The 16,889-nt window shown below is 39.1% G+C and overlaps 1 protein-coding gene across 2 annotated transcripts in view; it reads right to left on the bottom strand.

Annotated features, from left to right (window-relative positions):
* Positions 1-4,070: 4,070 nt before the first annotated feature.
* Positions 4,071-16,889, bottom strand: part of TRPC4 (transient receptor potential cation channel subfamily C member 4) — a 137,596-nt gene continuing 124,777 nt past the window's right edge. For both annotated transcript variants that reach the window (XM_071738066.1, XM_071738057.1), the window contains 3 exons: positions 9,945-9,986; positions 8,105-8,194; positions 4,071-5,940 (listed from right to left, as the gene is read on the bottom strand). In XM_071738066.1, coding sequence (XP_071594167.1) covers positions 5,224-5,940; positions 8,105-8,194; positions 9,945-9,986 — 849 coding nt within the window. In that variant the 3' untranslated portion in view covers positions 4,071-5,223. The remainder of the gene's footprint in view (positions 5,941-8,104; positions 8,195-9,944; positions 9,987-16,889) is intronic.

Raw genomic sequence — 16,889 nt, forward strand, 5'->3', positions numbered from 1 at the left:
TTGGTTTGGGATGGGGATTTTTCCTTTTTTTTTTTTTCTTTTTGTTTGTTTGTGGTTTTTGTTTTGTTTTGGCTTGGGTTTTTTTGGAGCTGTTTGTTTGTTTGTTTTGGTTAATTGCTTTTGGTTTTTTTAATGATGACTGAAATTTTGAGATAAAGAATTTCAGTGTGCAAAGATTTTCTGTTAAAGGAGGAAAAATCTTTTCACTAACCTGCCAAATAGAAATACATGAATTTTTAGAAGATTATTTTATCTTCCTTACTAACTGTGGATGTCTATTACTTGTTTAAATGGGGTTTGAATGTCTCCAGAGAAGGAGACTCCACAACCTCCCTGGGCAGCCTGTTCCACTGCTCTGTCACCCTCACAATGGAAAAGTTTTTCCTTATATTTATGTGGAACCTCCTATGGTCCAGCTTCTACCTGTTGCCCCTTGTCCAAGCATTGGACATAGCTGAGAAGAGCCTGGCTCTGTTCTCCTGCTACTTGCCCCTTACGTATTTATAAACATTGATGAGGCCACCCCTCAGTCTCCTCTTCTCTAAGCTGAAGAGCCTCAGCTCCCTCAGCCCTTCCTCATAAGGGAGATGTTCTACTCCCTTCATCATCTTGGTGGCTCTATGTGGGACTCTTTCAAACAGTTGCCTGTCCTAAATATTAGCAGGAAATTCTTGCCAGTATTTAGTCTAAACTCACCTTGGCACAAGTTCAGGCCATTTCCTCTGGGCCTGTTGTTTTTCACTTGAGAGAACAGGACAACACCCGCCTCCCTACAACCTAATTTCAGGTAGGTCTAATGTCTTCCTCAGCCTCCTCTTCTCCAAACTAAACATTCCCAATTCACTCAGCCTCTCCTGACAGGACTTGCTCTCCAGACCCTTCACCAGCTTGGTTGCCATTCTCTGAACTCCCTCCAGTAGCTCAATGTCTTTCTTGTAGCAAGGGGCCCAGAACAGAGCACAGTACTCAGGATGTGGCCTCAGCAGTGCCAAGTACAGGTGCACGATCACATCCCTTCTCCTGCTGGCCACACTATTCCTGATATAAGCCAGAACGTACACTACTGCTATTATTACTACTACTGCAACCACCACCACTACCAAATACCATTATTATACTTTTTGTGTGTTTGCCCTACTCACTAAAGCAGTTGGTATCTCTTAAGAGACTTTAAAATAAAGATGGATTAACCTTGTCCAACTTGTGCCTCTTATTGCCCAGAAGAAAATTTGGTAATGAATGTTTTGAATCAGACAAAAAAAATTCATTGCCTCATCACAGTCTTTAACTCTCGCTACTTCTCAGAATCCGAGTGGATATTTATCTGAAGTTTAGAGGTTAAACAGAATGTTATATCAATAAATATATAGTAGAATTTGAAATGGAACATACAACAATTTGCATCTTTTTGTCTACATTTAGTTCCTGTGAGGAAGATACGCAAAGATTTTCCCTCTGAAAGTCTAGTCCAAGGCTGTTGTTGAGAAAGGCATTATTGTTTCAAACATTCTATTGAAGACCTTACTCACTGTAGTGCTGTATTCCAAGTGCCTTATACAAAAAGTATGTGTGAGATGTTTGGCCCACACCTGCCAAAACTGGACAAAGAACACAAGGTTAAAACCAGCTGCAGAGCCATGGCTTCCCTGGATTTCTGTCTGCTGATGTGGTACCAGCTAGAGGGAGTGCCAGGGCAAAATCCTGGATCACTGGGCCCCACAGTCTGAGCACTCCCATGCACGGCTCTTACCTCTGCAGCACCCTTGAGGGCCAGCAAAGCAAACAGAGTCAGAAACAGCTTTTGCAGTTTTGTTTTGAAGGTACAGCATAGGATGCAGATCTTGCATCACTGACCTCTGACTGTGATTCAGTGTGTGGCCTGGGGAAAGTGGAAGTCAAACCCACTTTGATGAAGAAGACACCCACTGCCCAGTCTATCCAGTCCATTTTGGGTCTGACCTGCTGCTCTTGGGTTGCAAGAATTCAAGATGGCTCCTACCCAGCTCTGCTAGGGTAGAAGAATCTTGCTGTACTGTCTGCACTCTCTGTTTCTCCAGGAGATGAGGAAAATTGAAAGGACAGATGGGTTTTGTCCTTACTCAAATGAAATTTTAATAAAGTATAAACTTGCAAAATGTTTTCTGAACATTCAGAATAACCTAACATTGGGATTAAACCGCTTTGTATTTGGACAATTTTCTAACTCCTTGAGACATTTCATGATTTCATGCTTCAAAAGACTGTCCTTTATACAGGTTTAGATACTGTTTTTTGTGTTCCTCTTCTATTGATGCTAATGAAGGCTGAAGAAGGAGATGGTTAGATTTAAACCTTTATTTCTCTTGAGGAGAAAGTATACTCAGCTTTGCAGAGATTAATAATGCCTCTGCTGTGGCATTACAAACCTTGCTCTGTGCACCTCTAAATCTTTTTTGGCACAGATGTCCTCTTGAAGGCAGCCAATGAGAAGGGATTTTTTTTATTTTTAATTATCTGCAAAGTAATAGAAGTCCACCACTATTTGAAACTTAGACATATTTATGGTCCTTATCTGTTTTCATAGAATAAGGAGCTTATCTGCCATTAAATAGAAATCGAATGGAACCAGGCCTTTATTGGTGTCAGTCTTCCATTCCTAAGAATCACATAGTAAAAGAGCAAATTTTGCTTTGAAGTATGGTTTATTTCATAGATCTTCATTTCAATATTTGGTTGTAAAAGAAAGAAAAAAGACAACAAAATACTGACCACCTATTGCTATTCCATACAATCTCATAGTCCTATGGCTAAGCATCTTGCCTGTCTCTGGTGTCTTTGCTGTTCTGCCTTGCATCTGCTCCAAAATTTAGACCAATTCTCAGCACAGTGGGGTCATGGTGTAACAGCACAGCTGATGCTGTTACCTGTCCTGTGGCTTTGCCCTGTTGGGAACCTCAGGAACAGGTGAAAAAGTCTCCTATGGTGACAGAACTATATGCAGAGCTCTCAAACCTGTGGCAGTTAAGTTGTTCTGATAATGGTGCTGGTTGCATTATAAATACTCTGCTCAGGCACATTTTGTCTGGAATGAAAAGACTTGGCTGGAATGCACTGAAAACTCTTTGGAGCATGAACTGGTTGTTTTCATAGTGGAAGGGTATTAAGCTTAACACTCCAAGGTGTTACAAATCCTAATGAAGAATGAAAAAGTGAAACCAGTGGTAGAGAAGGACTATTAACTGAGATACAGAGAGCTTTGTGACAACATGTGACACATTGGCTTTATGTGATTCTTATCACAAATGCTACAACAGCAAAGAGAAGTCTCTAAAAGAGTTGACCTAGTAAAAATGATAGGAAGGTATTCCACCATTATTATTATTATTTATTTTTTGTTATACTTGTAATAATTTGGGTGATTTCTGAACAGAAAAGCTACAGGCCCTGCCCCAAGGAGCTCACAATCTAAAGTTGAACAAGGAAAGAGATGTGAAGGATAGGTGTCCACAGAGAAGTAATGATGCCAAGATGGAAATCAACCATATCTTAGCATTTAAACGTGTTTTGAGTGCATTATTGCAAAGCTACACACATTATTTGTCAATTACTGCCCATATTTTCCATTTTGGTTCACTAATTCACTCCTAGGAGCCATGGCACAGATAGATACTCAGGAAGACAGCTTTCAGTACATCAGCTCAGACAGAGTAGCTTATGTGTAAAGCTAGAAAACTCACCTAGAAGTACAGAGAGAGCTTTGTCTTGATTTTCAAAACTCAATTCAGTACCAGAATCGGTTTGATCCAGAATGGCAGGGCTTTAGGTCATGTGCTACAAGGTGGGAATTACATGTGCTCTATTCCATCTGGAATGTAAATGTACTCCATGCATCTGAAGGTTCCTCAGGACAGGCTAATATGAATGACAACACCTATTATGACAGGACTAGGGAAGTTAAGGATGAAATGACCACATTGATGTGGAATATTCCTGTGTTTCCAAGGGAGAAGGATGGTGCTGAGAGTTCAAGGGTGATCATTCTTAAGTCAGTTGTAAAATTACATTTTTAATAATGTAGGACACCAGTCACTGCTTAAAAAGAAACAGACTGTTTAATTTTAAAAATACTGTTTTTGACTAAGACAATAAATCACTCATCAGTTATGAAAAATACTATTAGGTTTTCTTTATACACGTAAATGTATAAGTATTCTTTTATAAAACCTCCAGTCAGGTTCCCCCAAACTCTAGAACTGTCCAAAAGCTTTCTTAAGGCTTACCTTAGAAACTTCTCAACAAACTGCTGTATTTTTCCAAGTACTCAGGGGACCATTGCATGTTTGTTTATTCCTGAAGTATCTCTCTCTTCACAAATACGAGTGTATTGTAAAGGCAAAAGCTAATAAGCAGTTGAATACTAAAGTGCATAGGTTGTCCATGTTGGAAAAATAAATGATTGAAGAAGCAGTAGCTGTTGTGATTACAGATTTCCAGGGAGTAATCCATCATCAGTTTTCAGCAAGCCACAGATATTTCTTTTACTGTAAGAAAGATTTTTTTACAAGTCTTCAAATCCTGAAAAGGCATTTCAAAGAGTGGTATCAGGACAATGATAATCCTCTTGCTGGGAGGGAGAAGCTGTAATTAAATAATCAAAGAAACTGGTCTTTCATAACTTACAGGTCTTCGTATTCCTTCAATAAATAAAAGAATATACCTTATCTTGTGATTCTCTGTAGGTTTTGAAATCAAGTTTCTATCAGTTTAAATAAATTATTCTAACAGCTTGACATGAATTATGCTGACAGGAGCCACTTATGATTATTACAGTGCCCTTTGATGAACCTATAAAGTTAAATAAAGGCTTACAAGTCTCTTAAGCTACTTTTTATTTGCATAGAAAAATATTTATCATAGGAGTCAACTATCATATGAGAGAAATTGCATTTGTTGTAATTGAAAAAGATAGCTAAAAAGTTTCTGTGGGTTATTGCAACAGTACAAGAATACAAGATGCTTCCATTTATTAAAAAATGTAAAACAAACTGTGAAAGCTAAAGCAGGCTACAAAACAGAAGGTTCCCATATTATCTTTCTCTTGACTACTGTTACAAGATCATGTGCCATATTTGAGTACTAGAAAGTGTAATTCTGCATTTGCTAATATAATTCTTAAAACATTGCCCCCCCCTCCCAAGCACTATGCAAAATACATATATTTATAAATTGTTCCTTCTGTAATCATCACAACCTTGTTATCACATAATCACCCTGATCAATTGTTTCCTGTCTCCCATCATAGTCAATGCTAAGGTCCAACTCTCTGTCCAGCTGGCCCTGTGGTGTGGCTGGTTCTGAGTTCTGTAACTCCATTTTCTCCACTCCAGAAGAACAAACACTTCCCTGATCCCGTGAATCCACAGAGTTGCCGTTGCTTTGTGATCCAGCAGGGATGCATTTTTTCTCAGGGCTTTGGATGTTCAATTCACAGCTCATGGTCTGTTCTCCCTCTTCCAGTTCAGTAGTTTTCTCACATTTTTCTTCTGCCTGTTGACGGGAAACTTCTTCAGAAACGGTGTATATTTTATTGGTACTCTGCTCCGCAGAGTTTGGTTTTGATCGTCTGTGAAATAACCCGAAATTTTTTATGTCTGTTACAAAATTCACACGCTTTTGTTTCTCCTTCGTGGACTCTGACACCATCATTGCTGAGCCGTTGACTACATTATATGCTTCAGAGGCAATAGTGGCTGATTTTGGGTGAATCATCGTTGTTATGTCAAAAAGGCTGAGGGTCTTTTTCTTTGCTTTCGTGTTTCCTTCACTCTCACTATTTTCTTCATTTTCTGACAGAGAGGCAGTGTCTTTGTTCATCTTTGGAGTCTGCAGATTAGAAGGCTTGCTTCCCTTTAATAAACCCAAGACTTCAAAACGAAAGCTGGAAATATCTTGTTTTAACTCCTACAAATTTGGAATAAAGATGAAACATCATTGTATAAAAACTAATTTGACTTTTCAGCTGGTAATAAAAATAGAAAAGAAAAAAAAAGGAAAAAAAAAAAAAAGGTTTATTCCAGAGGTCAGTAATATACTTCACCATCTGGATAAAACCTGACATCTTCAAGGTGCTTTGCAGACTGCCAAATCACTTTTTTATCTCAGACAGAAAATTGATGAACAGTTTTATAAAAAGAAACTTCAAAGAAAATGTGCTTTAGCCTAGACTGCTCATGGACATCACCGACAAAGGTGGGGGAAGGAGTCTGGGCACCCTGAAGACCTACAGCCAGTCTGGTAGACAGTATTATACCATCATCATAACAACATTTGGATCATCTGTCAGCATCATGCCTTCCATCCAGACACATGGGGACACACAAGGCATACACACGTGTACCTGCTTCCCTGAGAGCAGCAGCGAAGGTTGGGCTTCATGCATTTCTGCATGTTTGGCAGCTAGGAATTGAGACAGAGCTGTTCCTTGCAACCTCTGTATCTTAAAGGCTTGTCTCAGGAGAAGGCACCTTGCCTTCAGGAGCTCCCTACTTCCCTTCATTTTATTTAAAAGATAATAATAGAATCATTTGGTTGGAAAAAACTTTTAAGATCATTTAGTCCAGCATAAACCTAACTACACCAAGTCCACCACTTCACCATGTTCCTAGGTACCACATCTACACATCTTTTAAAAACCTCCAGGGCTGGTGACTCCATCACTTCCCTGGGCAGCCTGTTCCAGCGCCTGGCAACCCTTTCAGTGAAGAAATTCTTCTGAATATCTAAATCTAAACCTCCCCTTGCCCAATTTGAGACCATTTCCACTTGTCCTATCACTTGCTACTTGGAAAAAGAGACCACTACCAACCTCACAGCAACTTTCTTTAAGGTAGGTGTAGAGGACGATAAAGTATCCCCTCAGCCTCCTTTTTTCTACTTTGAACAATCCCAGTTTCCTAGCTGTTCCTCATAACACTCTAGACCTTTCATCAGCTTTGTTGCCCTTCTTTGGCCGTGCTCCAGCACCCTGATGTGTGAGGAGCCCATAACTGAACACAGCACTGGAGATGTGGCTTCACCAGAGCTGAGAACAGAGACACAATCACTTCCCTGTTCCTGCTGGCCACGCTGTTCCTGATCCAGGCCAGGATGCCATTGGCCTTCTTGGCTACCTGGGCACACTGCTGGCTCATGTTCAGCTTCCTGTCAATCCAGACTCCCAGGTCCCTTTCTGTCTGGCTGCTCTCAGCCACTCTGTGCCCAGCCTGGAGCTCCCCATGGGGTTGTTGTGCCTGAAGTGCAGGACCCGGCACTTGGCCGTGTTGAACCTCATAACTTTCAGGCCAGGATGCCATTGGCCTTTTTGGCCACCTGGGCACAATGCTGGCTCATATTCACCTGGCTGTTGATCAAGACTCCTGGTTTTTTTCATCTGGGTAGTTTTTCAGCCACTCTTCCCCAACCCTGTAACATTCCATGGGGTTGTTGTGACCTAAGTGCAAGACCCAGCACTTTGCCTTGTTGAATCTCATACAACTGGCCTCAACCCAATCCATTCACCCTGTCCAGATCCCTCTGCAGAGCCTTCCTACCCTCAGGCAGATCAACACTCCCACCCAACTTGGTGGTTTTTATAAACTTGCTGAGGATGTACTCTATCACCTCACCCAGATTGTTGATAAAGACATCAGAGAGAATGGATCCCAACACTGATCCCTGAGGAATGTCACTTGTGACTGGCCTCCAGCTGGATTTAACTCCATTCATCACTCAGGCAGATTTTTACCCAGCAAAGAGCAGAACCATCTGGGTCATGAGCAGGCTGTTTCTCAGGGAGAATGATGTGGGAAATGGTGTCAAAGGCCTTAGTAAAGTCCAGGTAGACAACATCCACAACCTTTCCCTAAACCACTAAGCAGGTCACCTTGTCTTAGAAGGAGATGAGGTTAGTTATGCAGGACCTGCTTTTCCTAAACCCATGGTGACTGGGCCTGATCACCCACATGTGAAGGAAGCAGGATACATGCTACCTGAATAACTTTCATTTGTGAGGGGAGTTTGAGAAATATTCTTCACATTCTTATGATATCTTAGTGAAATACCTATGAATATATAAATTATCACATACCTTAAAATTTTCTTCTGTCAGTCCTTCCTCAGTTTTAGCATCTCTTATCATTGCTGCAACATATCTTTTAACCAGATTTCTCATAACTTCCTGAAAATATAAAATATTGTGTTATCTTTTTCGGCATTAGTTACTAAATCTACACTCACTGGAACTGGTTGGACTTTGTGCTTTAAGACATGACAAAAAAATGTATAAACCTTAAATAAGGTTGAAAATTTGTTCTGCTTTTCAACAGAAAGCAGTGGTATTAATTATCCTGGAAATTGCTGCATTGGGTTTCACCAAAGGTACATCTCATGATAGTGAGCAGTTGCTGATGCCTCACAAGTGCAGTTGTGTAATGATATTTCCAGGTGTACTCTCCCAAGCCTCCTGTGATGTGATATTCAGAGTCTTTCTGAATTAAAAATGATACTTCTTGGTTTAATGGGCCATGACAGGTTTTCCTAGGTGGTTTTGAACTCATGTAAGTTTTCAGCATCCACAAATCTTCTGTCAGTGAGTCCCACAGTATAGCTGGAACAAGATTCCACATGGGGATTTGTTTACTTTTAACCTGATCTATTGTAGTTTCCATTGTTGCCTTCTACTTCTAAGAATCCTAAAATTATTCATATTAAAGTGATGCTTGGGTGCCATCTGATCTAGCCAGTGAAGTGCTGAATATCTTCAGGGGTGGAGATGATGCAGCCTCCCTGAGCAACCCTTAGTATCATGATGATTTTCCTCAGGAAGTTTCCCTTCCTATAGCTTCTGTCCATTGACTCCTGTTCTATTGCTGTGCCTGCAAGAAAAATATGACTCCTTCTTCTCTCTAACTACCTGCTATGTTATTGAAGACAGCAATTAGATCCCCCTTAAACTGCTCCAGGCTGAAATCTGAGCTTCTGCTTTTATGTCAGCTCTCTAACCATCCTGATGGCCCTTTGCTGGATTTCTTCCAATTTGTTAACATCATCTTGCAGTGGGGGGCCCAAACCAGGACACAGTGTTCAAGATACAGTCTTACAAGTGTGGGCTGCAGAAAAATATTCACTTCCTCCAAGTGCTGCCTACAGCCTTACTAATAGAGTGTAGAATGAGTCTAATAGTCAGTTTGAGGAGAGATGGCAAACAGCTGCTCTGTGTTCACCCTCCCTATGATTTTATAGATCCCTGTTGTACTTCCCACAGCTGTCTCTTTTTGAAGTTGGGAAAGTCCTTATTTACCTAGTGATTTCCCACATAGAATCCATTAATTAACAAACCTACAGGTGTGCAGCCCACATCTTGATTAATCTGCAGCTCTTTTAACATATAAAAAATTGGAAATAAGTCTCACAATTATTCTTAGTGCTATAATAATCTCAAAAAAATCTGAAGCTGAAGCAGAAGAATGGAGAAGAATATCTTACACAGGATCAAGGCAGAGGTATTATTATGGGACAGGGGTAAGATAGGTGGAGAGCATGTTCTGATGGAGGATGTCAGTGACCTTCACATACGATCCTAATGAATCACAGTATGAAGGTGAGACTGTGTTTGCTTTCTTAAAAACTACTCATTTTACTAACCAATATTGGTTAGTATGTTATTGCTCTAGTAGATATACTTTTGCACTCTAAGAATCAACAACCCTAATTCTCAAATGCTGTTATTCAAACACTAAAAATAATATGATTTTTTCTGAGGACAAAATTAGTTTGGTTTTTTGTTTTGTATGGTTTGGTTGATTGTTGGTTTTTTTTTTTTGTTGCTATTGTCTGCTTTCTCATTAAATTCTTCCTTTTTTACCTGCCCTAGGAGCTTTTGGAGGCATAGAAAAATAATTGCCCTCAAAATAAACATGGACCTGTACCTGGTATTGATGATGTCTTCTCAGATTGTCAGCTGCACGCCTCTGAAAAAAAAGAAAAGAATAAAACCCATGAATACCTGTCTAGTAGTAAAATGCTTGCCACATAGGAAAATAGTAGGTCTGTGCAGTATGTGGTATCTAGCAAGCTGAGACAGATAGTTTAAAGTTGATTGAAAAAAATGGCAGTGTTTGAGCAAAGCCTGTCATTAGCTTTACAGAAGGGAGAATGTTGTCATTGGGAAGATAAAGCATTTTTTCTACATTTTAATCAATGTGCTGCTATTCCAGCATTGACACAGAGATGGTGTGGCAGCCTGGTCTCTACTTGCAGATCCCTGAAGTCCCTGATCTGAGATGGAAAGGAAAACAATGTGATCATGTCATTCGTTTCTACAGAGTGAAGCACATTTCACTAAATTGAGAAAAGCTTGACATAAAAACGGTGTTAGCAAGACACTTGCTATGGCTCCTAGTGTCTCATTTAACATACAGCTAGCCAAACCCACACTATAAAATCACATTAAAGAGAAAATTTCCTGCTTTGTTCCCTGTTAAAAACACTTGGTCACAGAGAGGGGTATGGAAGAAAGAAACTCAGCCTGCAATGCATTGTTGATAAGGAGGGCGGGTAAGAGGGTAGGAACTGTGAAGAGGAAGAGCAAAAAGAAGAGTGGTACAATGAAAACATGCTACAGGCTTCCAAAAAGTGTTGTATTAGGTTGTATTGCCATGTCTAAGGGCAGTATAATTCAGAGGATGATAGGGAAAAAAAGCCCTGATTTACATAGCCCTTGAATTAATGTTGCCCTCAATAGCATTCTGAGTCATGACTCCCTGTGCTCTACCTTAATTATCCTTGACCGGTGAAACAATTTTAACTTGGGTTCTTATATCTGCTGCTGGTGAGAAAAGAAGGTTTATGACCTCTTATGGCTTTTCTACAAAACAGAACACTCACAGCATCTTAAAAGAGGATAAAAGGACATCCAAGGGACTTGTTAAAACTGACCTCAGTTGCATAATGAGGCAGGCACAGTAGAAGTTATTTGTTATATGCTTTTACTTGAAACAGATTGGTAATTTATGAGTTACAATTTCACTGTGTTCAGAATCAGTATACACCTTAGAGTTGATTTCTTGCTTTCAATTTATTTGAGGGATGCAACTGCTACATGGTTGGGCTTGGCAAAAGTAATAGAAAAGGGAAAATAATTATTTCCTAATCACTCTGAAGAGGAACTGTGGGGTAGGGCTTTATACCTACGCATCTTTTCTTCAGTACGTTTCCAGATCATGTTTCAGCATCTGCCTCCAAAGAGATGATGGAAATTCCTTGTGTATAAGGGTGGGGGGGCTGTGAGATCCTGCCCACCCCTGGGGCTGGAGGGGGTAAGGCAGCCCTGGAAAGGACGATTCCCTCTCAGCACCCATCTTTAGCTGTAGAAAAAATAATCTGATTTTTTTGCATCTGACCACACGATGGGGATATTTCATTCCTGCTGAGAGAGCACTAGGGGAGTCAGGGGCCAACAGCTCAGAACAATAGATCTGACTCATAGGGAAGGGGAAAAATACTTCAAGGTGTAATTGAAATGCATTTCAGTTCAGGTAAAGCTAATAAACCCTATAAATAAAACAAAAGCTGACCCTTGTGTCACTGAATGCTTTCTGCGGTGGCTGTCTGATCCGCTTCATCTTACAAAAAATGCAAAATAAATGCCATAGGTTTCATTCTGTATTCATAAGAAATAGTTAAATAAGTTTTATCCTTTTTCTGCAACCCATCTGGAAACTCCCAGAAACAGTAATTGTGGCTTTTCCACTCAATGCAAAGTCAAAAAATGCAATATGGGATGTTGTTCTAAACAAATTTATTCACATATGAACATGTCCATAACAGTTCTACTGCACTTAACAATTCTTTTCAATCCATGTCACGGAGAGGCTGAAAGAGAATGCATTTAGTAGTGTGTTTTCAAAGAGAGACAAAAAAACCCATCAGTTTTCTGTCTCCTGTTCAAATCTTCATATTGTTTCTACTTCATACTGGCTTTTTGATTCCTTTTGAGAGCAGAAGGAATCTTTGCTTGAACACAGCTGAAAACCAAAGAATTAACTATAAATAAAATGGCATTAGCACTCATATTGTCCATATTTAGTTCTCAGCCTGCCCGCTTTTCTCTACAGGGTCATAGTTAAATTTGTGGTTGTTCAAAATTTATTTCAAGTAAATGGTGTTAAGTGCAGAAAGAAGGGCTGAAAACTATGGCTAAGAAAGGGATAAAAGTTCTAACTAAAAATAGCAAAAGGGAAAGAAGCACTTCTGATAACAATGTTGTATGAAATAATTTATTTGAGTGGGATACTTTTATAACTTGCAAAAGAGAGCACTAATATCCTCTAGGAAGCTTTAACACTTCTGCTTGTAGTGATAATGATTTTGGCCTTCCTGCTTACGCCATTCCTAGTAATTTATATTGGAAGGAAAATCTCTTTAGCAATGAAAAATCTGATAATGTTAAATTACTTCTTTTGAAGCGCTTTGTCAAAATTATATGTTTTATAAAGCAAGATTTCAAATTTAATGTCTATTTGACCTTAGACTTCTTCGTGATAAAGGTCCGGAAAATGTAAAGTCATGGAATATATTCCCTATCTAGAATAGAAGTATCCCATAAAAAAGGTGAGAACTCATCTGTGTTGACAAAGAGGATTACTCAAGAGGTGGTCCTTGGCTATACAGCAAACACTCCAGATAGTGATTTCCATTCAGGTGGAAGCTGCTATTTCTTTGCTCAGCTTTCAACACACATTACAGACAAAACACAAAATACTCACATGGATTTAGGAGTTGAAGTGTTTTCCACTTGAAGAACAAAGCATAGGAGAAAGGAAAAGGAGATTTTCTCTGACAAATGAGAATAATTATCATGTAGGACTGGGCAAATATCACAAAAATGTGGATAGGTAGAAAAGAGGTAATTGTTTATCTAAATACCATATGCAGCAGAGAAAAATCCTGAAGATGTCCCTGACAATCCTCTTAATTTTCTCCTCCGAAACATTTAAAATTATGAGTAAAAGACATTTTGCTGACTGATCAGACATAAAGTAGAATGCAATTTGAGGAAAATAGTACCATTTATTCCAGTGAAATTGGGATTTCTTTTCCTGCATGTCTTCTGTTTCAAAATAGCAGTGGATTTCAAAAGACCCAAAGGAGCATCTTTGAGACACTCAAAGGCAGTCAGGAAATCTTGAGTCTAATCAAGAGAATTACATTACTAATCTGGCTTTTGCAAAGGTGAGCTGACAAAGTGAACAGAAGTGATATATATATTTATATAAGGATATAAATATATATACATATAAACACACACTTATACTGAAATTTAAAGTGTAGAAGATACTTTGTGATATAATGTGTGTAATAAAGAGAATGCTGCATAGCTGGGATATGTCAAAATGACAGAAAGCAAAAAGGTGCTGAAATCTGAAAGATTTCTGTCTGGTTAATAACAAAGCTGGAGTACTAGTAAATAACATGTAAGCATCCTGGCCTTCCTTTAGCTTTGGCTGGAGAAGCTGCTATCAGCATGGCTCGTCACTGTCTTGCTTTGGAGAAAAATCCTGTCCCTTGAAAAAGCTTCCCTTGACTCTATGAATTAATTTCAGATTCCTCAGTACAACAAAGGATGGCAGAACCAGAGTTGACATCCAAGGAGCATATTAATCAGCTCTCTTCAGAGGCACTTTTCTTCTGCTCAGACCCCATTCCTTCCCGTGATAGTTTTTTTTATAAGCAGCACTCTAGATGATTCTCCCAAGCAACTATGCCATATTAATTTCTACTGACATTTTTCTTCTTTATATGAGCCCCATAAATCCTTTCACTAGCATCTCTGCTGTAAACTATCCTGGCACTGAATCCTTTCTTTTGAGTTTTACCTGCATATAATGAACTTTTAAATATACACACATATATATTTTTTACAGTGGATTGTTGGTGACAGATTTAATATATCCTTGATTCATTCCTAGCTCATGATTCCTGATTTTTTTTTTATATTAAGGTTTGCAGTATCATGCCTTATCCTTGAAAAATGCTGTCTGATCCTTGAACAAGTCAGCTGCATTCTGTCTATCATCCTCTAGCACTGACTCAGCTTTGGATGCACACTAATGCTTTTTCTACTGGAAAACACTCTAATATTTCCCTAATAGGAAATAAAGCATTTAGAGGTTTGAGAACAACCTATTTTGAAATAGTTGCACCTTACAGACAACATAACATCCATACATCCATATAGTCAGTGTAAGAAACTGAGCCTGTAATGTTTCTTCCCTACTACTGGTAATAGGGAAGGAATCAGACACCATAATGCAGGACTCAAGAGAAGTAGTTCCCAACAAGGATGAACTTTTAGCTCTGAGGCCTGAGTTATTACAGGGGATATTTCAGTGAGATGGAATCAGAGCTGTCATCTTAGATCCCCCCCAAAAAGGCAAAGAAAACTTAACTACCCTTCAGTTGTAAGGGCATAGAGATTCTAAATTCAATTTGTGATTCGGCCCTTTGGGACAATTGAAGAAGTTCTGAAAATGCAATGTTGAGCTTGGGTGATGGGAATAAATTTTCAAAACCAGAAGGCAGTGCTTTCCCCCAGGGCAAACTCTGAGATCACCATGGTTATCCCTTTCAGTCTCCAGTGGCTTAACCTCTTGGGGAAAATCTTGCTAACAGCATCTGGTTTACATCTACCTAAGCTACGTGCAGACCTGTCTGAATGAGACAATAGTGGTTCTTCCACTCTGATGGCTAAGAATAGAATTTCCTAATGTGGACATCAAAGTTCATAGTGCATACCCACATCTTATCCCATGTCAGAGACAGGATGCAATACCAGACCTTGAAATTGGAAAATGTTCAAAATTCTCCCTGCTTCAGAGCAGTTTCAGCCATACTTGCAGCTAAATGTGTACTCAGTAGTGGAAACTAGGAGTGGATATGGCCCTAGTGTATTACAGACTTCAGAATTTCCACTTTTTCTCATCAAACAGTTTTTTAAAAAAACTTGCTCTACAGAAATTAACCACAAGCATCCTACAACTTTCCCTCGCTTATGTCCTCCACTCCCAAAGAGTTCAGTAATTAGCGTTTCACATTCAAATCTTTGGGAACCTCGGTTTATCTCCTTCTCTTCACTTTTCCCAAGAGAGCACCTTTCCTTTCCTCACCAGGGTCTTAATGATTTTGAGATGGAAATCTCTCATGTCAGAGCTGTTCTACTTGGGATAGATAATTAAATATCCCCTGGAGAACAGAAGGACACCCAGGTTCCCTGGGCAAATAGCCCAAGCTATTTGCTTTGCATAGCACCTGCTCCTTCTCTCTTCAAACAAAGTTCCATCCTGAAGCTGAGAAGTCTGTCCTAACAACAACTTATTTGAAATCGGTGTGTATTAATGAAAAAAAAAAAAAAAATTCCATTTGGAAAAACTCCCATCTAGCTGTGTATAGATACACTCCTTGCCCTTTTGACCCTTTGCTGAACCAGTTTTGCAAAACTCAAGCTGCTAATTTCTAGATGCTGGTATTTATCAATCCTTAGAAGGATATAGCAGCAGGTACCAGGGAGAGATCTTTCTGGACCCCCTTTTTCACCCTGCCATTCAGCAAAGGGCTGAGAGCACCATGTCTTGTTATTGTTCCACAGAGTCACAAATGAGTTTACTCCCAGAGCTGCAGATGGAGAGGGAAACAAAGGGAAAAAAAAAAACCACTCTTATTCTGGATGGAAAGTCTGAGAGAAAATTATATCCTGAAGGTTTTGCTAGGATTTATAAAAGTATTCTAGATCTGTCCCAGTCAACCAGGGATATTGTGTTAATCAACCCTAGCTGCTATACACTAGCATCACTCCATTAAATTTAATGCCACTTTATCAGTATACACTAGCTAATCATCCCTACCTAATTTTTAACAAATGTCTATCAGCATTCCCTACTCTCCCCCTGATACAAACACATCACTCTTTTTATTTTCTTCTTCTAACATAACCTTACATATTTTTTTTTCCAGTTGGTCTCTTCATTAACTTCTTTCCTATGATAGGTTACACAGGAGTGTTTCACTCTTAAATTTCTTCATTGTTCATTCTCAGTAAACGTCTGATTTTCATATCTATCTGAAACACTATTTAGATCTCCTCATTGCTTTTCTAATATTAATTTTAATCTTTTTTTCTTTCTTGAAGTCTGTTACTGGTTTGTTTCAATGTCATCCTCATGCATACAAGCTTCCTTTTCTGGCTTTTTCTTTCTTATCTATAAGTATGACAGCTAAATGAAGCATATTTTCTTTTCATAATTCAGGTACTGGCCAAGAAGATCAGGAAATTGCAGTAAGCCTGAGTAGAAGCTTTCCATGAAGAGGACAAAATCAGTGTAGGTACTGTGAATCAGTTTAATATGTCACTTTACCTCTTTATCATATATCTATTCATCCCTGTGAACTTGTTACTTCAAGTATATCTGGTAATCAAACTACATATCAAGATATGACAACAGAATATGTAGGAAAACCCTATCCTTATCCTTTCCTCTCAGGACAGTGGGAATTATACAAAGATAAGATGAAGCTGACAGAGTAAATGGTCCAGCAAACAATTGCATCATATTCCCTGGGTCTTTTGAACTGAATGGAGGTTTTGTTACCAGCATCAACAGTAGGAGGACTATAACCCTTTCTTTTTCCCCTTCCCCATACCACACTCTCCTACTCCCACTCAAGGGTTTTCTATTTGAGTTCCTAACAGACTGGATAACATTTATTTTTACAAAATTCCGATGGTATAGAGGAAGTGCCATTATGCACCTTTTACTTATAGTGGTTTCCTTTATGTTAGAATTGGCTGAATGAAGTCTATTTACTTAGGTACTTGC

The sequence above is a fragment of the Heliangelus exortis genome, chromosome 1 (assembly GCF_036169615.1).
Source record: "Heliangelus exortis chromosome 1, bHelExo1.hap1, whole genome shotgun sequence".
Taxonomy (NCBI): Eukaryota; Metazoa; Chordata; class Aves; order Apodiformes; family Trochilidae; genus Heliangelus; species Heliangelus exortis.